The sequence below is a fragment of the Manacus candei genome, unplaced genomic scaffold (genome assembly GCF_025592945.1).
Source record: "Manacus candei isolate 608988 ecotype Guabito, Panama unplaced genomic scaffold, ASM2559294v1 h1tg000020l, whole genome shotgun sequence".
Lineage (NCBI taxonomy): Eukaryota > Metazoa > Chordata > Aves > Passeriformes > Pipridae > Manacus > Manacus candei.
The window spans coordinates 4,540,705-4,566,502 of NW_026138068.1; the positions used below are offsets into that span (position 1 = coordinate 4,540,705).

The 25,798-nt window shown below is 48.9% G+C and overlaps 3 protein-coding genes, 1 long non-coding RNA gene and 5 other non-coding genes across 12 annotated transcripts in view; 3 read left to right on the plus strand and 6 right to left on the minus strand.

Annotated features, from left to right (window-relative positions):
- Nucleotides 1-27: 27 nt before the first annotated feature.
- The window catches only part of TMEM132B (transmembrane protein 132B), a 323,947-nt gene continuing 298,176 nt past the window's right edge, over nt 28-25,798 (plus strand). Inside the window, exon 1 of the mRNA XM_051785680.1 lies at nt 28-32. Coding sequence (XP_051641640.1) covers nt 30-32 — 3 coding nt within the window. The 5' untranslated portion in view covers nt 28-29. The remainder of the gene's footprint in view (nt 33-25,798) is intronic.
- LOC127470312 (polyubiquitin-B) lies at nt 2,543-4,116 on the minus strand. Of its 4 annotated transcripts, none has more exons than XM_051785691.1 (3): nt 3,969-4,116; nt 3,262-3,543; nt 2,543-2,805 (listed from the first exon to the last, which is right to left on the minus strand). In XM_051785691.1, the coding sequence occupies exons 2-3, from the start codon at nt 3,535-3,537 to the stop codon at nt 2,620-2,622; spliced, it is 462 nt and encodes a 153-aa protein (XP_051641651.1). In that variant the 5' UTR covers nt 3,538-3,543; nt 3,969-4,116; the 3' UTR covers nt 2,543-2,619. The 4 variants fall into 4 exon arrangements, with proteins under 4 accessions (XP_051641651.1, XP_051641650.1, XP_051641648.1 ...); XM_051785690.1 differs by having other exon boundaries at nt 3,034-3,543; XM_051785688.1 differs by having other exon boundaries at nt 2,543-3,543.
- On the minus strand, nt 6,817-6,888 carry TRNAA-UGC (transfer RNA alanine (anticodon UGC)). Its single transcript has one exon. It is a non-coding gene; the product is annotated as a tRNA-Ala (tRNA).
- TRNAD-GUC (transfer RNA aspartic acid (anticodon GUC)) lies at nt 7,187-7,258 on the minus strand. The gene has a single exon. It is a non-coding gene; the product is annotated as a tRNA-Asp (tRNA).
- On the minus strand, nt 7,496-7,568 carry TRNAF-GAA (transfer RNA phenylalanine (anticodon GAA)). The gene has a single exon. It is a non-coding gene; the product is annotated as a tRNA-Phe (tRNA).
- TRNAD-GUC (transfer RNA aspartic acid (anticodon GUC)) lies at nt 7,910-7,981 on the minus strand. Its single transcript has one exon. It is a non-coding gene; the product is annotated as a tRNA-Asp (tRNA).
- TRNAA-UGC (transfer RNA alanine (anticodon UGC)) lies at nt 8,217-8,288 on the plus strand. Its single transcript has one exon. It is a non-coding gene; the product is annotated as a tRNA-Ala (tRNA).
- Nucleotides 9,244-25,673, minus strand: DHX37 (DEAH-box helicase 37). Its single transcript, XM_051785675.1, has 27 exons — nt 25,429-25,673; nt 24,330-24,499; nt 23,284-23,396; nt 22,341-22,668; nt 21,484-21,632; nt 20,665-20,757; nt 20,447-20,543; nt 19,953-20,066; nt 19,475-19,576; nt 18,867-18,981; nt 18,386-18,481; nt 17,735-17,811; nt 16,923-17,061; nt 16,593-16,669; nt 15,786-16,018; nt 15,237-15,348; nt 14,541-14,647; nt 13,969-14,157; nt 13,720-13,844; nt 13,335-13,451; nt 13,043-13,215; nt 12,531-12,645; nt 11,954-12,091; nt 11,523-11,617; nt 11,007-11,080; nt 10,062-10,159; nt 9,244-9,624 (listed from the first exon to the last, which is right to left on the minus strand). Exons 1-27 carry the CDS (start codon nt 25,529-25,531, stop codon nt 9,548-9,550), a joined length of 3,426 nt encoding a protein of 1,141 aa, XP_051641635.1. The 5' UTR covers nt 25,532-25,673; the 3' UTR covers nt 9,244-9,547.
- Nucleotides 10,991-11,617, plus strand: LOC127470317 (uncharacterized). The gene is made up of 2 exons (XR_007904264.1): nt 10,991-11,102; nt 11,365-11,617. It is a non-coding gene; the product is annotated as an uncharacterized LOC127470317 (long non-coding RNA).

Here is a 25,798-nt window from a genome sequence, read left to right on the forward strand (position 1 = left end):
CCAGCACAGCACAGCACTTGACTCTTGCCATGGTCTTCACCTTGGTGGAACACCTGCATTTGTATCTTTACCCTCAATTGTGTCTTTTTTTGTTTTTTTCCTCCTAGACCCCTTTTCACTCTGGTAGTTGCCTCTGATTAATTGCCAGATTAATTAACGGATGTCTCTGGTCGATCCTTGTCGGTCTCTGCAGGTGAGGCAGCAGCGGGCTGTCCCCCTTCTCCCCAGCAGCAACGCTTTCAGACCAGCTGTGTTTTCTTTTACTTTAAAACATTTTGCTACAAAGAAATTCTGTGAAAGGAATTTTTCTTCAAATCCCAATAAAGCCCACTAAAATCCAGGAGATGCCCTGAGGTGCTGCGGAACAATGTGATCGTGAGAAGGTCTCAGAACAGCATGTTCCCAGAGAATGTTTTTGGGCACACCATGGTTAGAACAAAAGACGTCCTTAAGGTTTATTAGGTACTTTGCTGTTCTCATCAAATTTAGCTGTTCTGTGGTTAATCCCACCCCAGATGTGCTCTCTGATCAGGAGTGCCACCTCTGAAGCGTCGGCACTACCACTGTGAACCTTGAAATTCCTCAAACCAAGCAAAGCGACCTGCAGAGGTCAGGGAACCATGGAATGTCCTGAGCTGGAAGGGACCCACAAGGATCATCGAGTCCAGCTCCTGGCCCTGCACAGGACAGTCCCAAAATCCCACCATGTGCCTGAGAGCATTGTCCAAACGTTTCTTAAACTGTGGCAGCCTTGGGGCCGTGACCACTGCCCTGGGGAGCCTGTTAAGTGCCCAACCACCCTCCAGGGGAAGAAACTTTCCCTAATATCCAACCTAACCCCCCTGACACAGCTCCATGGCGTTCCCTTTGCGAGAGGCAATGGCTGACTCAGCTCATGAGAACACTGCTTGGGTTTCCTCTCCAGGCTTCCTGTTCTGCCTGGCTGCAGCACACTCCAGGGTTGCTGTCAGGGGTTTGTACAGCATTGTTGTTTTTAAACATAGCATTGTAGAGTTTTTTTCACTGAGACTTTTAAAATGAGTTTCTTAAAACACATCTCTGCAGTCATTTGTGTAGGCTTTTTGTGACAGTGCTCTCCCCCCCCAGCAGTCAGGCTGCCTTCAAATCAGAACCACTTGAAGTTATTTTCTCCAGCTTTTTTTTTTTGAATCACCAGACTCCCAAAGCTAATCTTACCAAGCATGTAGAGAAAGGCATTATGAAAACACACCAAGCTGCACTTCTTCCTTGTTCCGTAAGAGCAGCTCCCTGCATTCCAGCAACGCTCACCCTTTAGCCAACCAGACCCCTGTGTTTAAGGAGCCAGAGCCCTGCTGAAGGGCTGCTCAGTTTGTAACTGCTGCGTGAATTTGGATGCCCCAAGAGACCAGAAATCCCACAGGATGGCAAACCGGTGGTTGCAGTTGTTTGGTGATCAGTTACTGGAACCAGGACAGGCGTGGGCAGAGCCTGGTGACACCCCTGCAGGAACGCGACAGTAACTTAGCGATGGCACAGCACCAGCCGTCACCCACGTGGGATTAGCTCGGCAGTGTTCAGGAGCTTCCGCCAGATCAGCACAGATCTCTGTGATCCAAACTCGCTCCTTACAGGCCACACAGCCCTAAAAGCATCTCCCACTGCTTCTTAAAATAACACTTGGTGTTACTTGAGTTCAATCCCACTATCGGTGTTAAGATCCCTTTGGGTCTCCCTGAAGTCAGTGATCAGCTCAGGTCACTACTCAGCTCCCACCACCATCCCCTTCCAAAGGCAACCACTCCTTAAAAAAGGGCACTTGTTTCCCTCAGCCTCTCCCCTTCCCACATCCCATGGCCAGCACAGCTGTGGTTAACAACTAGTCAGCTCCTAAATGCAACCTCCACCACAAACCCTTCAGTGGAAACTTCCCTTCAGCCAGGGCTTTACAGCACACGGACACTGCTGTGGTATTTTAGCACAGTATTTCCAGCTGGGGCACCGCTGGAATGAAGTTCATTCCAGATTTCCAGTGTCTGTGAAATTAGTTTAATTAGTTTGCTTAATGTACTCAGGCTGCCACACCACTTCCCAAGCCCAAGGGCTGCAGGACCAGCAGTGACGTCTCAAGCCCAAGGGCTGCAGGACCAGCAGTGACGTCTCAGTCCCACCCTGTGTTGGAGCTTCAGGATCACCCTTCTGCTTGCTCCATAAATCTCAAAACAAGGGCAGAACCTGGCGGTTGCTGGGAAACCGAGAGCTGGGTTTCAAATCCTCCCAGCTCAGCAACAACTGCAGTTTCCCATTACATGTCCACCCTTACACAACGCCCACAGCTGCGCAACATCTGCAGGTGGGCACCGAGCTGCAGCTGGTAGGGAACACTTATACAACCCAGGAAAACCAAGGCTGAGGGATTAGCTACGCTTGCCAGACAAGTGGGAGCCTTGCCTAAGGCAGTTTTACAGTTCCTTTGTCTGCAGAAACTACGTAATTATTGTTTATTAAAGAGCTGGAGTTGGGAAACGGCACAAACAGTTGTTCACGTAACCTGAGACATAAATTTTTGTGGATGCAACAGCTTTATTGGAATGAACAAGTGCAGAGAAACTTTTTATTTGGATGCAACAACCTGTTGGTTCAGTTACCACCCCTCAGGCGCAGGACAAGGTGCAGGGTGGACTCCTTCTGGATGTTGTAGTCAGACAGGGTACGACCATCTTCCAGCTGCTTCCCAGCAAAGATCAGCCTCTGCTGGTCGGGAGGAATGCCCTCCTTGTCCTGGATCTTGGCCTTGACATTTTCAATGGTGTCACTGGGCTCGACCTCAAGGGTGATGGTCTTGCCAGTCAGGGTCTTGACAAAGATCTGCATCCCTCCCCTCAGGCGCAGGACAAGGTGCAGGGTGGACTCCTTCTGGATGTTGTAGTCGGACAATGTGCGACCATCTTCCAGCTGCTTCCCAGCAAAGATCAGCCTCTGCTGATCTGGGGGAATGCCTTCCTTGTCCTGGATCTTGGCTTTGACATTTTCAATGGTGTCACTGGGCTCAACCTCAAGGGTGATGGTCTTGCCAGTCAGGGTCTTGACAAAGATCTGCATCCCACCTCTCAGACGCAGGACAAGGTGCAGGGTAGATTCTTTCTGGATGTTATAGTCGGACAGGGTACGACCATCTTCCAGCTGCTTCCCAGCAAAGATCAGCCTCTGTTGGTCGGGTGGAATGCCTTCCTTGTCTTGGATCTTGGCCTTGACATTCTCAATGGTGTCACTGGGCTCAACTTCCAGGGTGATGGTCTTGCCAGTCAGGGTCTTGACAAAGATCTGCATCCCACCTCTGAGGCGCAGCACTAAGTGCAGAGTGGACTCCTTCTGGATGTTGTAGTCAGACAGGGTACGACCATCTTCCAGCTGCTTCCCAGCGAAGATCAGCCTCTGCTGATCTGGGGGAATGCCTTCCTTGTCCTGGATCTTTGCCTTGACATTCTCAATGGTGTCACTGGGCTCGACCTCAAGGGTGATGGTCTTTCCAGTCAGGGTTTTGACGAAGATCTGCATTTTTCCCTGGAAGAGACAAACCCGTTGTGCTTTAGTAACGCTCCCGCTCCCCGGGGCCGCGCTCCCCGGCGGTGACGTCACAGCGACGGCCCCACCCTTTCCGGGATGTGGGCGTGGTCTCCGCCCCTTCCCTTTCCCGCCCGCGGCGCGCGCCCGCCACCATCTTGAGGGGCGGCTGCGCCTGCGCCGCCGCCATTTCGCTGGTGCACGCTCGCCCTCGCCCCTCCCGCCCTTCCCTTCTCCGCCCCCGGCTCGCGGTGCTGCCGTTAAGAGGAGGGCAACGCCCCGGCCCTCACAGCCCGCCATTGACCCCAGCCATCGCCCTTTCTTTCTCAGCGCGCAATACACTCTGTGTGTCCCGCCCGGACACCTAGCATGCATCTAAGCCCTGTTGCCGCCACGCCAAGCGGTTCCCCCCGCCGAGCACTCACCGCGGGGCTGGCAGGCCAAGCCGACAGCACAATTACCTCACAGACTCACCCGACTCCAACTGCGCCACACATCCCCCTCCCGCCCCTTATATGGTCTCGCGCGCCCCGCCCCCACGTCCGGATCACTCCGCCGCGCACTATTTTCTCGGCCCCGCGCGCCGCCACTCTCCTGCGTGCGCTGGGGCGGGATGGGGCAGCGCGGAGAGATCTGTGCCCCGCGCGTGGGTGCGCTGCGTCAAGCGCGCGCGGGGAGGCGGGCGGGGCGCGAGCAGCGCCCGGAAAACCCGGCGTGGAGCCGCCGCCGGAACGGGACTGCGGCCATGGCGCCTCAGCAAGCCCACCTCGGAGACATGCCCGTGTTTAAAGATTTATCTCAGAGCCTCACGTTTTATTCAGGGCTTTAGACATGAGGACACAACCCCGCTGGGACGGGCAGGTCGTGCCAGACCCTCAGTGCCACCATGGCCGTGGGAGAGGGTACAGGGAGGAGATGGTGCTGGGACACCTGCCGAGGCTGGACCACCTCAGGAAAAGGGGGCTACAGGAGGCTCCTGCCTGGAGTGGAGAGGTGACATGAGGGACAAAAAAGGCCCTGACAGATACAGAGTTCCAAGTCCTGCAGATGGTCTGCCTGAGATACAATGAGTGTTTATATACACACACATAAAGCAGACTGTGCATCTGAGCTATCGTGGAGTTCGTAATTCAGGACTAAGGCCTTGCCACTGGGGTAAAATCAATCATAAACAAATCAGAATAATGCCTATTTCTTATTCTGTTCTTGCAGAGCACATTCTGGCAGATCTCTGCTGCACTCAGTTGGCTCCTGTACCATCCCAGTCAAACTGCACAGCAATTCCAGGCCATGGCTGAGAACAAAACGGGGCTTTGTCTGCAAGATTCAGGAGACGCCATTCGGTCCAATCCGCCTACAAAATCCTTCGTTTGCCAGCACCCAAGGAAAATGGAAGGGACACAGATAACACCCAGGACTGCTCACCAGCAGGAACAGAGCAGAGGCCCAGCAACAGCTTTGTGATTGGTTTGAGGGAAGCAGCCTGTGTCTGGCTGACACATGGAGCTGTTACAGGAGGGGAACGCTCTGGGGAGCTCCTCGGCCTCTGCTGCCTCATGTTTGTACCAACACTCACCACAGCAGCAGTGATAATAATCTCAAACACTCGGGTCATTTAGACGGGAAAAAAAAATCCACAGAGGTCTTTTGGTTTCTTCTCGGTGCTCAGTGGCTGACACTGTGTGCACTGGGAGTTGAATAAACATCAAAGATTGGAAAAGCCTTCCAGGTTTAGGTCTTTCCTCAGCTGAATATTAATGTTAAGCTTGTTCTTTTAGTTACAGAGGGAGCACTCAGGACTGGTCTGAAAATGGTAAAAAATGCACATGGAAAGGTATTTCCTGACAAGATGGAGTTTTGTAACAGGAAGAAATAAGATGACACAGTGCTGTTCTTCACCTAATTAGGGTAATCAGCCAAGCACTGAGCATCCTGAGTGAGTTTATACCTGATATCTGAATCAAACACAGGAGGAGCACACATTTAAAGGTTGAGATTGGCAAGGCAGATGTTCGGCCCTCATCCAATAGTCCTTAAACACATCTGTGTGGTTTGCAGGAGGACAGTGTTTCCTGAGCTGGGAGAGGATTTCTGTGAACAAAGCCCTCCCTTGTTTATCCTACCCTGCCTCTCTGAGTACCCATCGTTAGGATTTCAGTGCAGGCTTGATGAATATGTTGATCTTAACAAACCATGACCTGCTTTACTGACAAATACCAACTTCCTGTGCCAAAAAGTTACTTTGTGCCTGTTAGAACAAACTATTTCTTATATTTACATGCAGGGCATATTCCAGAAGTGCAGCTGCCCAGGGAGATCCAGGGAGTGATTTACAACAGGGATATTCACACTTAGCAATGCTGTAGCCAAATACTGGCTCAAAATAACAACTGGAAGTAAGATGAGTAAATAAATAGCACAAGGAGCTTTTCAGCCACTGTGGCAGGAAATGTCACTTTGTATTTGTCACCAATCATCTCCCACTGCTGTTGGATTCACTACTGGTAACTGAGCAGTGAGATGAAACAGCTGCCACTGAACTGCGTAGATAAAAGCTGTTTCGGGCTCTACATGGGCTTTGGTCTCTCTGGGCCAAAACTCTCAACTTTGCCACAACTCAGCCCTCCCGGCTCCAATGGGTTTCCTGATGAGCCCAGCCAGCCTGAGGAGATCAAAGCAGAGAGGTTGTTTCCCCAAGAGCTCTTTCCAAGCTGCTCTGGGCGAAGCTGCCCACGCTGCCGAGGGGCTGAGCAGGACAGTGGAGGGGAGTGGGCACTGCAAAGACAGGTCAGAGAAGGGGAGAAGCTCCTGCATTGTCACAGCCAGTGACTGCAGTCACCTGGGGTGTCCTGGTGTTTGTCCCTCCCCCTTGGCTCTGGGAATGTGAAGCAGAGACCGTGAGCTCTGTGTGGCTGCAGGTCTGCACGTCCCCAGCTCTGCCAGGCTGTGGGATAAGGAGGTGTCAGGTGGGGCTGGCCAGTGTCTCCTGCGTTTTGGGGTTTGGAGCTTTGTCCCTCCTTTTGGGCTGCTGTAGGGCCTTGGCGTGGCGACGGAACTCCAGCAGAACACAAGAGCCGTGTGTGTTTGCACAGGCCTTGAGGAGAAACAAGTAACAACAAAAAAAGCTATCTTATGCCACCAAGGACCCGTTTGAGGAGCAGGGTCATGGCGCGGTTTGCTGCTTGTTTAACGAGAAATGGCGACTTTAACTGGATAAAAGACATCATGGGGAGGAAGGGGGAAAAAACCAAAACCAAAAGAGCAGTAACCCCATGGAGATGCCGGGGATTGAACCCGGGACCTCATACATGCAAAGCATGCGCTCTACCGCTGAGCTACATCCCCCTGCCCGCGGCGCTCCTTCTGCCCGCCGCCCAATTCCGTCCTGTCCGCGCTTCCTTGTCCCCGGTGCGGGGAAGAGCGATGCGGGCTCCGGGTCCCCGCCGGGCCGGGGGAGGGCTGTGGGCGCTGCAGTGTACGGACCCCTCTGTGGCCTTCATGCAACCCTTAGAAACATGGGAACGCGCTGGTTCGCACACACAAAACTGGTTGTTTTTTTTTTTTTTTTCCCCGTCCTTCGGAAATTGGAAAAATTCGTGCGGGAAGAAGAAAAATGAATTTTAAGGAAAAAAGTGCTCGCAACCTCCCCGTCGGGGAATCGAACCCCGGTCTCCCGCGTGACAGGCGGGGATACTCACCACTATACTAACGAGGACGGCTTATCACTATCCTTCTGCGTGCCCGGTCATGCCCGAGGTGACGACCCGGGACCTGCTCCACTGCTGCCGTCCTCCGGGAAGTGGTTCCCGCCACAAAATCTTCACCCACCTGAGCGCCTGCGGTGACTCCGGGAGAGCCGCCCCTCGCCCGACGCAGGGACCGCAGCTCCGGCCCCGCTCCGCCCGGCGGCAAAAGCAGGGGCCGTCACCCGCACGGGGAACGAAAAAGCTTCTGCCGAAACCCGGGATCGAACCAGGGACCTTTAGATCTTCAGTCTAACGCTCTCCCAACTGAGCTATTTCGGCGGGCGACAGCGCCCTCGCTGGCCGCAGATACGACCCCGCCCAGTTCCCCCCCCCCGATGCCGAGGCCCGGCCGTGCCCGACCTCCCGCGCGGGTCCCACCCCCGCGGCACCAGCGCCCCGTTCCTGGCGTGCCCGGGGGTCGCACACCCCCGGTACTGATGTCCACTCCGCGGTCCTCAGGCACCCCTCCTGGCACGCCCTGCCCTGGCACAAAACGCAGCACTCCCGGTTCCACCCCGCCCCTCTCGCAGGGGGTGACGGGGCCCGGGGTTCCACTCACGTCAGAACCCTGCGCGGGGCCGCCCGCAAAAAACGGCGTCCGGGAACAAAACATAGAGAACCTCCCCGTCGGGGAATCGAACCCCGGTCTCCCGCGTGACAGGCGGGGATACTCACCACTATACTAACGAGGACGGACGCACGACAATAGTTTTTCGGTTTGCATTATAACAGTGCAGTCCCGCCCCGGGCGGAGCCGCCGCCGCTCCCGCGGGTGCTGCGGCTCCCGGGGCCCCGCGCGGGGCTGTGAGGAGCGAGGGGGGCGAGACGAACGCGGGAGGAGCGCGGGGCGGGCGCGGTGTGGCCGCCGGGCCCGGCGTGCGGGCGGCAGTGTCTGTTTATTGGCTGTACAGGAAAGGTTTCCATCCAGGGGATGTAGCTCAGTGGTAGAGCGCATGCTTTGCATGTATGAGGCCCCGGGTTCAATCCCCGGCATCTCCACTTTTTGTCCCGCCTCGTGAAGCCTGTGGGTTTTTTGCTTTCTCTTGCCCCATTTTCTAAATTAGGAGCCACGATTTCCAAATAAGTTCCATAATGGCGTTTCTTTTTTTCCTTTCCTCCCACAAACAGGGCAGTTTGCAGACTTCTGCTGCAATTCTTGTTAGAGAAAGGCAAGACCCCCAGCACCCTCCTGCCTGGAGTTATCACAAAACACTGCAGAGCTGCACTGTTTGACTTACAAACACAGTGTAAGGGGCTGGATTCCTTCTTGCTCGAGAACAAAAGTTGCTGTTTCATCAGCTTTAGATATTTTTAATGCTTACTTGTGTCCCGGCCTCACCTCTGAAGTGTGTGGGAACAGTGGGTGAGTGGGAGCAGTGGGAACAATGGACATGCATCCAACCTCTTCTCCAGTTGGACCAAAATTTCTTGTTGTGAAATGAGCAAGTGGTCAAAGTCTGCCCTGCTTCCCAAAACTGGCTGCATTCCCCAAAGTGCTCCAGCCTGTGAAAAGCAGGTGGCTCTCGAGCACCAGGACAAAACAGCCCTGGTCAACCATGTGGCAAAAGCCCCAGGAGATCTGAGTGCCTGCAGCACTATGCCAGGAATGAGGAGAGATTTGAACAAAATTTTTTGGAAGCAAGATTAGTGGATATCCTGGAGAAATGGCAAACTCCTCAAGATGCAGGAAAAGAACGATTAGGACTGCACTGGTTTGGCTGGGCTGGAGTGGATTTCTCCATAGCAGCCCCCTTGCTGCAGTTCTGGAGGGCTGACTGACAGTGCTGACACACACCAGTGTTTGTGTCTGGGTCAGGGTCAACCCACCACCAGGCCCAAGGGTTCTGTCTGTGTTTGGATCTGCTGACACATGTGAGGAAGTGCCTACACAGCTCCGAAATTCTGCTCACTGCAGCATCCCACAAAGAAATAATTTCTCCCATTCAAACCAAGAACTTTACATATTTATTACAGTTCATATGACTAATATAGTCCAAAGAGAAACTTCTGATTAAAAAAAAAAAAAATCCATAAAATACAATGGATAAAATTATCCAAACATTAATATTACAAAGTACCAGCCAAACAGCTGGTAGGACTTCTGGGAACATGGAGGACTTCCCAGAAAAAGAGACTAACACCTGGCTCTCTTACAAAAAGGTATCGCTACAGTTGGTGAGTCCATCTGTGTCAGATTTCCAGGGAAACCCTTGGAAGCTCTCGAAACACCTTGGAGACAAGAAGTCCATCAAGAACAGTCATACTGGTGGCCAGTTCTGGGCGAGGTCATCGTGCATGGCTTCAGGGATCCACTGACGGTAGGCTGAGAGCAAATCTGGAATGGGAGCAGAGTGGTCAGACAGCTCTGGGAGTCAGGGACTGGGGTGGTTTGGCTGGAAAAACAAGGTCCTGTGGGACCACCCCACAGGAGCAAGAACCAGCCTTTCACCACTGGGATGGTGCTGGAGCTTGGACACTTGCATGCAGATGTAACAGCATCCAGTGGGGGAGAATGATTGTGAAAGTCATCACTGCATCACTTTGCTGCTGCTTCTATAAAGACCTCTTATAATCTGGTACAAATACTGAACAAAAGCCATTTTACCTGGAAAAAAATTTTCTTTGCAAGAATCAAACACAGGGCATTACTGTTTCTCGTAAGAAAATATCTGGAGCTTATCAAGTGACATTGTCCACTTTTTAAATTATAATTCAACAGTGCTCGAGGTACTCCACTGATATGACTGATAATTAAGCAAGCAGAACACTTACATTTAGGATTTTTCTTCCATGCAGCCAGTAAAGCATTATGATTATCGCAATTTTCTGCAACCAGAGCCTGCAGGAGGGATTCTGTTCTGGGCTGAAGTCTGAATCAATAAAATGGTGCAATAAAACAATGTTCATTAGCACAGTTTAGGTTGGCTTTCTGAATTCACACTCCATATTTTTAAAAGGCTAAATATAGATGTATAAACACACAACCTCTACATAGAGAGAAAGTTCACTCTAAGTAGATTTCTTTCCAGCCACAACTTTTTGTGGTTAGAAGTAGCAGCAGGTTGCTCTTATGTCTGCTATGCAGCTGCAGAGCACAAGGTAAAGCAAAAAGGTCCCATGCTGAGCTCTGGATTGACTAAAACAGGGAAACACGTGGTCACTGTAGGACCCTCAGATAACACCAGTCCCTTTTAACAAGTCTTCCAAAGCCCTTCCATCCATCAACTCCATGAGAAGTCATAGAAGACTCAGAGAAAGTTTATTTTGGCAAGTGAGAGGAGGATGAGGGGAGAGAAAGGGAGTGACAGCTGACAGCCTTTTGGAGGGTCACAGGTCTCTAAATGTAATCAAACCCACAGTCTGTTGGAAACATGTTTTTGAAAAGAAAGGCAGAATAATTGGCCAACTGCAAAGAAAAGCAAGGAAAGCAGCAGTGCACATCTGGCCATTCCTTGGAGGTGTTAGCAGTACCTGTGAGCAGCAGAGCAGAGCTCAGTGCCCAGAAGGCTGCGTGTCCTCCCACACTGCCCTCACAGTCACCCAGCTCTCCTGAGACACAATTTTTCTTGGTAGGAAAACTAATTTTCCTCGCCCTGCAGTTACAGCCAAGATCACTATCTGCAACACCCTTCCCAGCATTGAATTTTTTTAATTTAAAAAAGAAGTGAGAAGTGTTTGGTGGAGACAACAACCTGAAGTTTGTTTTTAACAACTTACTTGGACCATGTCTTCAGCATTATGAGGGGACTGGACAGCAGGCACTGGCTGTAAGAACCCAGCTTTTTAATGACCTGGAAGATTTTTAAGAACAAGGTAAATTAATTGTTCTGTGGAGACAACCATCCATCACCTAGCACTACTATAAATTTCCATCTCATATTCTCTTTTACCATCTCTTTCCTATCCATATCTCCATACCAGTCTTTTCCTGACTGGCTTGTTAAGACAACTCTTGTGCCTCACAATGGACAAAGACATGAGCTAAAACTTCTTTTCCTTTGCAAAAATGATACTTCAGTTTGGGGGTTTCTTTCATTCAAATACTGATTTTCATGTGTTTTTTTTTTAACTTTAGAGGTATCTTCCCCAACACACCAACCACAGCAAACTCCTCCATCCACCAGCAAGTTATAAGCAATGGCGCACACACACACAAAAAAAATTCTCCTCCAGAAATGGGGCTAAAAACTTTTTGATAACATCAAGGAAGTGATGCACCTGGAACACACTCACCTTTCCTTCAAGCAGGAACCTGGCAAAGTATTTGTAGCAATCAATACCTTCTGGATAATCAACTTCCACGGCAGGGAGCTGCCAGCTAACACGATCTGGAAACAAAGATCACACCAGGTCTTCTTCTAAATGCTTGAAGAGAAGGGCACATTTCCATGGAGGTGCTAAGAGAAGTGGGAAGGACACTGCCACCACCCAGCCTTCACAGGGGGAGCAGCGGGCTCCATAAAATGCCCATTTCAATAGGAAGATGCCAACATTTAAATGCTATGAACCCCATGGAGCTGTTCAAACCACACTGTTAAGCTCTCTGAACAGCCCAAGCTGAGCTTGGCCTTCCTGGTGTGCTGACAGCCCTGTTAAACCAGCATTACAGTGACAACAGGGCAGCTCTCGGACAAAACTACTGAGAGACACTTTCAGACACTTACAAAAGACACTCGGTCTGTGACACCGAACTCGGCCTCTCTGGGGGCAGTACCAGGGAGGAGGGTTTTCCAGAGGCTTCCCAAAGTGGCAGTATGGTGGCAACAAGGCAGGAATCCACTCAGGTTCAACTGCAGACACACCTTAGGAGGGAAAACACACACTGAATGCAGGTTTGCTGCCAAGGGCCACCACTGACCAGCGGCCCCACAAGTACACAATCTCATGTCATGATCTCATCTCCAAGGATTCACTTTGTCTCATTTTTCAAGTCAACTTTTTTATGTTGTAAAAAAGCTGTTCAGAGACCAGCAGAGACCAGCCCTGTCAGCTGGTGCACAGCAGCTATTTCAGAAGCTGAGCTTTGCTCCAGCCAATTCTACTATACAAAGAAAAGAAAACCAGGCCAATTTATCCCCTGATCCAGATCTAGAAAGCATAAGGATCCAAATCCTAGGAGTCACAACCACTCTATAAGGAGAGCATTTAGTCACTACAGCAGTCACTACAGAAACACTCTGCCAAGGAATTTTTGAGTTCCTCACCAGACCTTCAGCACAAGCTGGCCCACAGCGGTCTCACCTTTCATGTACAGCTTTGTAGTCTCGACAATTTCTTGATACACCACAAACTCTGGAAGTTCTTTGAACAGAACTGAGCTTGGATGGATGAACACTGGGTCCTCCAGGAGAGCAGTCTGTAAGGAAGCACAAAAGATTGAAGCAGAGTAAGATGAGTTGCTGGCAATCTAATTTCTTGGTTGCATCTAAGTTTGGTTTCAGTCTCAGATGTACATTTATATGGTTTCCCTAAGCGATTGAGGTTTTTAATAGCCCCATCATTTTCTGCTTCACCTTCTCTGGAGACATCAAGAACTTTGCAAGATGGACTAATGAACCTTTTCTTAGCTCTTTTAAAACAATTACTATGTGAGGACTGGGAAATTGCAACACTGCAAACTTAAATTCTAAGGAGAGAACTTACAGGAAAGTCAACATAGGCAGTCCCAGTGCTGCACTCAGCCAGAAGTTTTGCACAGGAGTGTCTTTCTGCTATGCTGAGGAGGAGGAATTCAGCCCAATCCAGCTGTTTACCTTGTATGCATTTTTCCACTTGTCATCCAGAAGCTCTTCTGCCTGAATCCTTCGGGCAACATGATCCCCCAGCCCTGCCAGCACGATCTGCCTCAAGTACGTTGCTTGAGCTTCTGTTGGGGGCTTCATCTTTGGATCTACATAGAGCCCAGCATCTGTGCAGACAGAGTTCACTGCGGGGAGAAAGAGGTGAGATAAGAGTCAATAGGAAAAAAAAAAAAATCAGCCCAGTTGATGTGTCACCCCCCCCAAAAGAGAATAAACGCAGCAATTGCTCTCAAAACCCACTTACCTGCTGTTGTCAGCTGCCCTCTCAAGCGCCTGATTTCCAGCATGGCTTTGTATCGGAGCCCGTTCTCTTCACAGAATTTGCGGGTGCACCCAGCAAACTCACAGGCCCCCACTGCCCCTGGGAGTGAACAGACAGGTGGAGAAAATGGCTTAGCTGATCAGTTTTCCTAACTAAACCAACGGTGGGACAGCTCTGACACAGTTAACAAATGCATTTTGCTGTTCCACCTGGGAGCAGCACTGGCGGGCTGCCCAGAGGAACAGCCTAGAAACTGCACCACTCAACTTGGCCCTACAGCACGAGGATGCCTTTGGTTGTACAAAGCTGAGGGCTCAGGGTGATGGAGGAGAACAGAATGAAGTTAATGGTGAAGGGAAATCGGTACCTAACATCACCATGAGGTCCCCCAGCTTCTGCATCGGCCCCTGCCCAGCCCAGATCTTTTGCATCTGTAAAAACCTCGCTCTCTTCCCCTTCAGCTGGGCTGTCTCTTCCTCACTTACTGCTGGCCTGAAAGAAACACAGAACAGCATCAGTGAGTGTTGTGTGTAAGTGCAGAGGGGCCCCAACATGAGAGGCATGAGCTGTGAGGGTGATGCCTCCTGTAAGGAGGGTGTCGGGCTCACCCACTGACCTGTCAAACTCTTCGAACAGCTCCCGGACGGTCATGGCAGACACGATGGTGATGGTGTAGGGCAGGCAGTCGTGCTGCCTGCTCAATGCCAGCATCTTGGCATAGCGGGGGGCTACAGGAAAAGTGGCCATTATTCTGCCCAGGGGACTAATGGGGCAGCTCAGCTTTGCTGCCAGCTGCTGCTTCAGCCTGGGGAAGGAAGAGGAAACTCATGTAATGAAGTAACGTCTGATTAGAACAAGTCTGTGTTCCTGGTTTTGGCAGCCCAATTAAATTGATGTGTTTTCCTCAGGTTTTGTTATGTGCTGGTTGGAAAGGCTGCGGGAAAGGCTCCTTTTCCTCATGCAGCTCCCACCTGCCCTGCATGGCACACTCCCAGCACAGTCTTTCCCTGCCCAAACATAACTGGGGCCAGTAAAACAAACAAAGGTGATTCAGAGATTGAAATGATGGCAGTTTCTGTACCAAAGCCCACCCTCGGATGCGAGGGCTGAGATGGAAAGGAAGTGGGAGGACAGCAGTGCCCACAGGCTTGACAGAGGAAGAAATTCATGGGGGACCACAGACATTACCTTCCCATCACAGGGGGTTCCTTCAAGGCACCCAGGGCTATCAGCAACTCCTCAGCTGCTGCAAGTGTTTCCGTGGGAGGTGGTGTTGGGAATGGGAAGTTGACTACCTACAGACATCATGAGAAAAAGCCCATCAGCACATCACTGATACAGCCCACTGAAAAAAGTCTGAATGCAGTAAGAAGCTTTGGAAGGGAGTGAAATTCTCCCCTCTGGTTACATGTGCCAAAGTAAAACATTTAGGATATTTGCCAGGAGCGAGAGGAAAGGACACATAATGGGAGGAAATGCTTAGAACAAGAACATTAGGAAACAGGAATACCAGAGTCACCCTTCGCTGCCACTGATTGCAGGCACCGCCTAGGGCAGGCTGCTCTAAGGTCTAAATTTATGTATTGTGCTTTCTGAAAGGGCTCCAGTATCTCCAAAACACAAACTCCTGTTTGGACAGGGGGTTTTTATACCTCTAAGAACATAAGAAATCACTTACTACCTGAACAAACGTGTTTGTTAAGGCCTGTTGGAATTCAGAGCAGCTTCTGCAATTTGCAGAACCAAAATCAAGTCTCAGGATCCTAATTTCTAACACAAGGCACAGACTCAAGCAATGATGACAGAAGACATTTCTCTTTGTTTCTGACTCCTAGGGGCAACCACTTTAATGAGTGCTGTAGTACAAAGCCACTTCCACCTCACCTTTTCTATATTTAATGCCTTCATTTGCAGAATCAAGTCTTCTACCGGTCGCTTTGTTATTTCTGGAGCAGAAAATTTCTCAAAGTCCATGAAGACTGCAGAAGAGTATAACCTAGTGGAACAGAAGTGCTGCTTAGAGTCTTAAAAGAAATCTTAACTCAAAAGATACGCATGAAAAACTGGCAAGGGATTTTAAAAAAGGCCACTTGTGTGTATTATTTACATAACTATGTCATTATTTATGATGCATATGCCTTATTCACAAGTTAGCTCGGCTTGGAGTTAAATCCATCCAGCCATGGTTAAATCTAATCTGGCCATGGAAATAAGGGTTCTCAGCAAGAGAAAGGCCCTTGAGAAGCCAAACTGTCAAACTGACATCACCAGTTCACGCTTGGCTTTACCTCCCCTTTTGAACCAAGGGCAGGCAAACCAAAACATTCCAAGCAGCAACAGATCCCTTCAAAAGGGGCAGCAGGGCGGGGGAAGCTGGCAAATTCCCACTGACCCTCCAAAAGGCTTTTTGTTTCTCCCCAGCAGGCAGCTGACCTGTAGCAGTGCCCTGGCTCCGTGCGGCCGGCCCGGCCCGCCCGCTGGTTTGCCGAGGCCTGGGATATCCAAGTGACTCTGAACGACGACACCCCGGTGATTTTGTCGTAGAAACGTTTCTTGACCTTCCCACAGTCCACCACGTATTTGATGCCCGGGATGGTAAGTGATGTTTCAGCCACGTTGGTGGCCACAACACACAGTCTGGTGCCAGGAGGAGGAGCCCTGAATACCTACAAGAGACAGATGGGCCTGTGAGGTGCAGCGCCAGCAGCGGAAAAGGGACGGGCAGTCGGCTTGGATGGGCTGCAGAGGGATGACGGTGCATATGGCACTGCAGGGGAAATCCAAGAGTCAGAGCCGAGACTTAACTCTTTGTCTCCAGCTCTAGAGCTCTCTGTCCAGCTCTGTGAATCTTCAGAAACACCCACAGAGGCTCCAGGCAGGGCACACACCATGTTGTGTTCAGACACGCTGTTGTCACTGCCGAAGCCAAGAAGGAACACAAGGATCCGTACAAACTGCCACTTGGCAGCAGGATCCCAACGTGCCTGGGAACAGGGCTGATTCTGACATGCTGCAGGATTGTCACTTACCATCACTCCCAACCTACTGAACTGGCATATTAGGGAGACCCCAGCCCAAGCAAGGCCTGCCCCAATCCCATCCCAACCTGCCCATTGGGCCACTCAAGTCTGCTCATTGACAGATAGTCCAAGATAAGAATTTCAACTCACTTGTGGCTTTAGACAACAATCACACATATCTATAAGGATCATTTACTCACTGTGGCAATAAATCCTTTACCTTTGCCTGTTTCTCTGGTGCCAGCAAGGAATAGAGTGGGAGCACATACAGGGGGAGGGATGAATCAGATTTCTCATCTGTGAAGAAACAAACCCACATTTCAGTACACGGTATGTCAACTCCCAGGCTTAGTCCCAACATCATCTCCACAAACACCACTTCATCAAAACCAGGAAAGTAATAGGTATAAAGCTGAAACTGGAAAACCTTAACAGCTTTTTTCACAGGTCTGCTGTGGTGTCACATCAGTTCAGCAAAGGACAACCAACTAATGTCACCCATTTCACAGGTAACAGGAGATAAGGGGTTTTTCTTTCATATGGGACAGACCTTCTTCTGAGTCTCCATCTCCTAAATCCAGGTCAATATCAGACCCTGCAGCATCATCATCAGTGTCAGCATCTCTGTCTTCATCTCCTTCATCCACTGGTACCACAGAGTAATTGTTCAGATCAATTTTGGGGAGCGTCTGAGAAAGACAAGAAAGACAACACAGAGCATGAGGAGGGGGGACAAACAGCACTTTGCATTGTTTTGAAAGCAAAGCTGAGCACTTACTTCAAACATCTGCTGACCTGAAGGTGACAGAAGGATTGCAAGATTTCATTGTTATTTTAAGATTCAGCATTTGGTAACTGTGACAGTCACAGGGGGAAACCCAAGCATTTTAAACAGTATTTTGTGCCAAGCCAAGCCTCTTCACTTAGAAGACGGTGGGAAAGGGTAAAATTTCTTTATTCAAGCCCCTTCAGCTACCAGGATACAATGTCAGTGGACAGTATATCTATAGCACCAAGATCTCCCACTAACAAAGTGCATTCAGGATGGGGGCAGAAGCCAAACACTATCCTTGCTAAGAGATGCATCAGTCCCAATTTTGGGTAACAAACAGTGAGATAAGGAGCAGCCCTGGAGCCAGCAGGTCTGGAACTCCCTCCATTAAAGTTTTAGTGGTCAGTACTCAACCTGAATCCATCTCCTGCCCATAATATCCACAGTGTTAGTTCTCTGCTGCTCCTGATGCAGCATCAGCAGTGTGGGCAGTACTGCTGGAACTCCTGAGGAGACATGTAGGCTACTGTTTGCAGGGAGGGACCTGCTCCTCCCTGTCTCTTGGAGGAATTCTACCCATCACACATTACCATAACTTTCCTCCGCTTCCTCGATTTCTTAAATTTTCTCATTTCTTCCACTGAGTCTTCTTTGTCATCCTCTCCCCCTACAAAAAGAGACAGTGGAACAACTGTTAGCTGAGCATGCTTCTCTCTTGGAAAAGGTAGTGGGAGGAGTCTGGTCCCACTCCCACCTTTCTGGGATTGCGAAGTGTCACAGTGTGAAAGAAGCAAATAGTCACACTGAAGGCAGAGGGGACAGGGATAACACACAATTTTAAGGTTATAATTCCATTTGGGAACTATACAGAGGATCAGCAGCAGCACACACAGCAATTGTATGTCTGGAGGTTTAGGAGGCAACTAGCTCAGCTGTGTAAGAATTTTTTTGGAAATTCCAGTATCTGAAAATAACAGTCAGCAACAAGCAGCAGCATTTCCACTTTAATTCCCAACAGAGTAAGTGAAGAAATGCAATGGAAGAGATCAATACACAGAAACCTTTTCCCAGGCTCAAACCAGCATAAATTTAACAATCAGTCATGAAAATCATCCACAATGAACCATTTCCCCAATCCTTGTTTTTTGTGTTTTTAAAATAAAAGCTTATCTTTTTAGGTGCAAAGCAAACTCACTTGTCAGTGGGATAAATTCAAATTTTAACAGTTTCTATAGCATTACCTGCAGTGTTGTTTTTTTGGTATGGGAAGGCTTTCCTTAGCCTTCTACAGAGAGAGTGAACTTCTGCCTGGCCTGTTAAAAATACCAAAATCCCACCTGCAAGAGAAGAAAACACTAAACCTCAGCACAGGCATTTCATCTTGGAAAGCTTCAGATCTTGTTTTTGATAAAAGACGGGTCAAATATACTGTGAAATAACAAGAAGGGACAGGGTGTTTGACCACATCTGTCTCCTACCACTCTCTCAAGAAGGTAATATAACTATGATTTAGTTGAAGGGTTGCTTTCACAAGAAAAAGTAAAGTAAATAAAACCACCCAGGACTTCATTGAAGTCCCACGTTCAGCTTACAAAAAACCTCACCCCAAAACAAAACAAAATACCCCAAATACCTCCCCTTTCCCCCCTCAAAAAAACAACCCAAAAAATTATAGACATGTGAAGTACAAAGAATTTGAGAGGTTCTCAGCAGTGACCTTACCTGAGGGCAACATTCGATGGATTTTACAGACCTTTCTGAAGCACTCTCCACTGTAATCATCCAGGGGGGTTTTCTTATTAAAATGAACAGTTACAGGGAACTGCCTTGCATCTACCTGGAGAGGAAACACAAAGAAAGGGTTTGGTTGCTGTCATAGCTCCAGTACAATCACTGCAGTGTTCATGGGACAACTAGGAAAGCTCATGCTCTATTTCTGTTCAGCTCTTGGGTTTGGTAGCTACAGAACACCAGGCCCACAGAAATTATCAGTGCTGTCTGCCCTGAACACCATAAAACCAAACAGGAAACCAAAGCTTTTCTCCCTTTTAGACCATCAACTCAGATTGAGGCTTTCTAGTTCTCCTGAACTTACAGGTTTTTAAGATAATAAGATTCTGCCAGGGCGGTTTTCTGATAAAAGTGGAAAGAAAAACACCCAATCCCAAAAGAAACAATAGCCTAAACAAAATAACTATTTTTAAATTGGTATCTGAAAGATTTCAGCACCAACTGGAAAGATAAAGAGTGCCCCTATTTTGTAACTGGTTTTATAAAGGCTGTACTTGAGCCAGTACATCTGAGGCAGATCTCAGGGAGAAATACAATACCTGAATGACGGGAGGTTTAACAGAAAACAGCCTGTTGTTGTCAGTGAAATCCTCCACACGAAGGGTGGCCGACATGATGATCAGCTTCAGGGGCAGCCCTTTCTGCAGGGACACAAATCTGTCACTCTGTGCCCCAGATATCTCCTCCCAAGCTCTGCTGTTGGCAGCTTATGCCAGTTCAACAATAAGCATCTTGCTCTCTACCAGGCTGCTGGTATTCAATTATCTAAGTCTCAAACTGGATGTTGCCTGAAAAGTCATCTGTTGGTACTGATATGTACTATTTTCCCCCTTTTTGTAGGCTCTGTGCTTCTTCGATCATACAGAAAGACAAGCACATTATGTGTTATTTCATCGTTTCTGACAGATTTCCATGAACTCCCACACCACAGAGAGTCCTTCCTCACACAGAGCCTCCTCATGGCTAACATCCCCCTCCCCACACCTGTGTCTAATACAGGAACACTGCTCCTCTCACCTTCTGACGAAGGGGCACGATGCGAGACAAGAGGCCTATCAAGATATCTGTGTACATACTCCTCTCGTGGGCTTCGTCAATGATAATGACTTTGTACTTGGAAAGAAGAAAGTCCTGGGAAGAGAAATCAATTTCACCACAGGAAGCCTCAACCAAGGACATCTTTCAGTCAGAACACCCTACGGCTGCACAAACACTGACTCCCCATCCTCACAGCTGCATCTCTCACACATCTGAGCACAGTTTCATGTGTTCACTGTACATGAAACAGCCTAGTTCTCAAGAGTTTCTTCCTCACTCTCACTTTACACAGCAAGATAATCTAATGTTTAGGGACTTGGGCAGGAATATCAAGGGTTGAGATGAAATACACCTCTGGTGCTGAAATGGATTTTGCTTTGAAAGTTTGGTGGCACATCCATGCAAAGCAACTGGCCTCTCTTCCAGCTACACAAAACAATTCCCTTTTTATAACACTGAGGACAGCAACTTACCTTCTGAATCTCTTTCAGCAGCACACCATCTGTCATGAACTTGATCTGTGTTTCATCTGTAACGTTCCCCTCGTATCGGATTTGATATGAAACCACTCTGCGAGGAAACACCCAGGGCACCCACAGGAAAAAGCACAGGGAGAAACAGAAAGTCCGTGACATACCCAGAACACCCCAGTGTCACCTTTCAGCGAGGTCTCAGCTGTTTTTCTGCTCACCTGTGTGACAGGTTCATTTCCTTAGCGACTCGCTGGGACATGGACACTGCAGCCACGCGCCGAGGCTCCGTGATCCCGATGGTCCCGTTGGAACTAACGGGGCGAAGGAAAGGAAAGGACGGGTTGTTTTTATTAAACTAGGAAAAGAACCTAGAAAGATGACAACAGGATTTCTGCACAGTGGCTCTAGATTAAGCAGCATCACTCACACGGTATCATTTAGATACAGTTAGAAGGAAAAGACAGAAAGGAAGTTTTGCGTTTCCCAAATGCATTACATGTGTACTGATCTGAAGATGCATTAGCACAGGAATTTTCCCCCTGCAATTCCAGTTCACTGAACTCCAGTCCCCTTGGGCATCCCTCTGGCATTGGGGTCCATTTCAGAAGAACTCAGGCTGGGGCAGCAGCACAGAAGCTGATGCAGCTCACAGGAAGCACCTTATGAGGTGCCTGAGCTCATAAATGTTACTGAGTGCCAGATGAACCACAGCTATTTTCAAAGCTATTCTTAAGAAACACACACATTTCCTTGCAGAGGTAAAACCAAACCTCTGAAACTAGAGGATAAATCCCTTCTGCAGGAAACAGGCCAGGGGCTTTCAAGAGAATTTCTACCTTAGAGGTTTGAAAAGATTACTTGTGCAGAGAGACTTCTGCAGGTCAGTCTTATTCCCACCGGATTTCCTAAAAGCCCACTCAATATGGCCATTACCACTGCACAGGGAAGACCAGATTCAGTTCAGCCATACCAGAAGTGACTGAGCTCTGCTTGAGTTTTCCTAATTCCATCTGCTGGATATAAAAGCAGATTCCTACCTGGCATAACCAGCTTCATAGAGAAACTGAGGCACTTGTGTGGTTTTACCGCTTCCCGTCTCTCCGCATATGATCACAATGGGATTCTCATTAATGGCTTCCATGATGACTTGCTCTTCAGCAAGGATTGGAAGTTTTAGTCTTGCTTCCTAAACAATATAAAACACATATTTTAGTTGCATTGTGTCTCAATGCTTTTTTGTTTTCCTCAGGATTGAAAACTGTTACCTCCCTCAGACCATAAGCCCACAAAAAAGAATTCTGCAAACCTTGTGGCTCGAAAAGCTCTAAACCAGCTAATATAACACCAGCATGTCTGAGAATCAGTCATCAAAACAGCTTCCCAAAAAGCAGCTGGCAAGCCTTGCACTTTTAATTTGTGAAACTTCAGAGTCATTTGAGTTTCTTAACATGGCACTTCAAGGGAAAACTCATTTCACAACCGTCCCAACTGTTCAGACACATGCAGAGCTTTTCCCATTTCTACAGGACGCCCTGCCTACAACAAATGGGATAAAACCATCCAGCACAAGATACAGCACAATGGAGAGCTAAAAGAGACTTCACAAGATTTTCCAGTGAAGGACAATAAAGGACTGCTAATAGATTTTATATATAATACCAGAGACAAACTCTTATATCCTAAAACAAACTGAGTCTTCCTACTGCTAGACCAGACAGGCTTAAAGCTCAGATCTGTACCTGAACAACTTGCCTGAACAAGGGCACTCTGCTGCTGGGCCAGATTAGCAAGAGATGCAAGACAATGCTACAGTGTCTGCAGGGGCCCAATCCAATGGAAAATACCACCATTCCCAATACCTTTGGCGAGCACTGTACTGTTCACAGAGCCTCACCTGAATCTCAGGAGACCTGTCCACTGGGATGAACACTGCAGGCTTGCAGGATGGTTTGTTGGAGGCTCTCTGGGAAGCTGGAGCACTGGGACCAGTTGGAGGCTGTTCAACTACTGCCTTCCTTGCTCCTTCCTCTGGCTTTTCAGCAGAACTCACAGCACTGGCTGAGCGCTTCTCAGTTTCTTGTTTCTGCTCTTCCTCCTCCTCCTCAGAGCTACTGGGCTCTTCCTCAGGCTCCAATTCTGAACCTGAGCTGTGCCTTCTCTTGTTGGCACCGCTGATGCTCCTGATCTTTTCAGGTACATCAGTCCTTGGCTCCTGTACTACCCTAGAACAAAACATGAACATGTGAACTAGGTTTTGGTCAATATTCTCCAGCATCTCAAGTCAGACATGATTTCCACACGAACCAGGATCTCCATTCCTGGAGGTTTCCACAACTCTGCCAGGTAAAGCCTCAGCTGACCTGACTGCTGTATTTGTATCTAAGCAGGTTCTATCCTGGTATTTATTCATTTCTTCAGATGGCACCTTTGAAGTCTCATTATTTCAACTTCTGCCAAAATACAGCTCTTGATAAATCTAGCAACTATGGACCACATTAGCAGATGTTTTCCAATACAAGAAAAAAATGCTTAAGTAAATGCTTAAGTTAAATGTTTATCCACCAATTTTGTAGTTTAGCACAATTTGTAGGACTCTGCAGATGTAACTCTCACCCACCTTGTCCCCTATGAAAGGAAAGACCAAGTTCTTTTAACTAACATCCTTTCAAACAAGAAAATATTATCCAGGAAAAACATTATCAGATAAAACCCAGAAAATTATTTCACTCCATCCATTCCATGTTTGCAGCAAGAAGAAAAAAAAAATAAATCAAGGAAAAGCAGCTCAAAATGTTGCTGTTCAACCACAATGGTCCTTCCCCAAAAAAACCCCTTACCTTTTAGCCTGATACATGCGCTCCCCAATACCCAGTTTGGAAGTCGTGTACAGGAGTTTCATTTCTGCCTCAGAAGCCTGGACCTCATTCAGCTTGCTCAGCCACTCAGCTCGCTTTTTGAGGAAAAACAAAAAAAAATCAGTGCTTACTGTCACCAGGAAATAATTTCATTTCAAGAGTTGCACTTGAGCACTACAGGGCGTGCTCTGTGCTCTGGCAAATCCTGCTGTGAAGTTGTAAAGACCTTCCTGCTGCTGCATGGTCAGACCTCCCCGATGAAGATTTCAGCTCTACACCAGAGTAAAAATAGAAATGGGGACTGCAGTGAGCAGCTCAGCTGCACCCTTCGAACACAGGGGAGAAAATGGATTTGAACTAACGTGCTGGAATGAGGGCTGGAGCAATGGGAGCCTCCCTTCAACTCTCCCATGTGGGACTAGCAGGGGGTCAGGCAGCCACAGTTTTAAAGTACCTCCAGAACCAGAGTTCCTTTGTCAAAGCATTATTCAGACACTAAAAAGAACAGGAATTTTGCCTGGAAAGGTTTTGTAAAGAAAGAATGCTCTATTTCCATACAGAAAGCTAGAAATAAGTACTTCAGGAGCACCAGCAGAAGCAGAATTAGGGGTGCATCAAACTTTTCATTCTGCAGCAGGACAAAGCTGCTCACACAACCCACTTCATGGAACGCTTTTAAAATGTAATCATGTCATTGACTCTGCCAGCCACTTCTCTACTTCCCAACACTTGTCTACTCGGTCAGGAATGGGAACCTGAGCCAGAAATGGTGTGTTCCTGCAGCACCTGACTCACTGGGAGGGAGGGCAATGCTCTTCACCACTGGAGCTGCACTCACGAGCCCATGAGTGGTGCATCTTCAACACAATGCCCAGCAAAGGGGTGGCTGGTGCTGTTGTAACATAAACTTCAGCACCTGCATGTCTGTGAGTTCTGCTCATCATCATCTCATTTTCCACACACCAATATTAAATTATCACTTTAAGAGAAGCGACGAGCCTGGAGTTGCCAGCAAAGCAACAACATACCTCTTTTTTCTTCTCCTTCTGCTCCAAGACTTTCTGCAGGTTTTTCTTCTGTTTCTTGCTCAGGGGTTTCTTCTGCTTTTGCACAACACAGGCAGATTTTTTCTTCTTTGCTTTTTTTGCTGGCAGGACCAGGGCATTGCTTTCATCAATTCCCTTCAGTGTTGCTCCATCTGAAATCAAGTCTTTGATTATTCACCAGCGCCAGGTGGACTATTTTCAGCACACTGCTTAACAGCCTTATCACACACCAGGACAGATTTTGGAGTTTCAAACAAACACAACCCTCATGTCCAGCCAAAAAAAATCCTGCAACATCAGCAGAGGCAGAAGACCACAAAACTGTAGATTAAATAACCCTGAGCTTACTATAGCCCTAAGGGAAATTTTCCATGACTTATGTAACAACACTGCAATTTTTGTCTTTTTACTCAAATCCCCAGGATCAGGGGGCAGCACATGGCACAGTGTGCCTTGGGGTGACCCTGCAGTCTCCTGCCTTGCCCAGGCACCAGTGAATTTTAATGCTAAAAATCTGCATTACTAAATTCTGAAAAATAAAAATAGTATAATAAACGTGGGGTTTTTTTAAAGAAAACATTTGAGAATGCAAATGTTAAACATAAAAACACTTTAAATAATTGCTTTAATAAATAATGGAACCACTGGTTGTCCCGAGTTGGAAGGGACCCCGCAAGGATCATCGAGTCCAACTCCTGAATTCCCTGAACGCAGTAATGCTCCAGCAGAGCTGTTAATGCAAAGCCTGCAAGTCACAGAATCACTGAGGCTGGAAAAGACGTCTGGGATCATCGAGTCCGACCTGTGGCCGAACATCACCCTGTCAGCTGGACCATGGCACCAAATGCCACATCCAGTCTTTCCTAAACCACCTCCGGGGATGGCGACTCCAACATCTCCCTGGGCAGCGCGTTCCAGGGAGGTCCTTTAAAATAACATTAATGCTTCCAACAAAAGCATAATAAAAATACAGCAAAGGCACGACAGTAACTCCAATCTTAGCAACTCTGCGGCCCCTTCAGCCCGAGTTCTCAGCAACGAATACAACGCCCGGGAGGAGCCGGGCCGGGTCCCGCCGCACCTCCCAGCTCCAGCGGCAGCTCCAGCGGCTCGGCGGGCGGCGGCGGCGCGGCGCCCTGCGGCAGTCGGGCCTTCCAGTTGTGCCGGCGGCGGGCACGGCCCATGGCGGCGGATAGGCGACGCACGACTGGTCACGACACACGACCGGACCCAGCGCCGACCCACGTGCGGCTCCTGCGGCCGCCACTTCCGGGGGGCGCGGGGGTCTCGCGAGAAGCGGCGGGGCCGGGCGCGCGCAGGCGCGGGGCTGCCCCGCGGAGAGGCCCCGCCCCCCCGGCGCTCAAGGGCCCCAAAACCGCGCCGGGACCCCCCAAACCCACCCCATCCCACCCCATCCCATCCCGGGATCTCCCACCCCGCGCAGCCTCACC

Bases quoted from the DNA above. Each gene is read 5' to 3' on its own strand.
- DHX37 (XM_051785675.1), bottom strand. From the start codon at position 25,531: ATGGGCCGTGCCCGCCGCCGGCACAACTGGAAGGCCCGACTGCCGCAG. The intron at 20,544-20,664 runs GTGAGCAGAAAA...GTTTCCTCGCAG, and splicing joins GAAATGAACCTGTCACACAG to AGTGGTTTCATATCAAATCC. The intron at 19,577-19,952 runs GTGAGAGGAGCA...GTGTCCCTGCAG, and splicing joins TCGTGCCCCTTCGTCAGAAG to AAAGGGCTGCCCCTGAAGCT.
- LOC127470312 (XM_051785688.1), bottom strand. From the start codon at position 3,537: ATGCAGATCTTCGTCAAAACCCTGACTGGAAAGACCATCACCCTTGAG.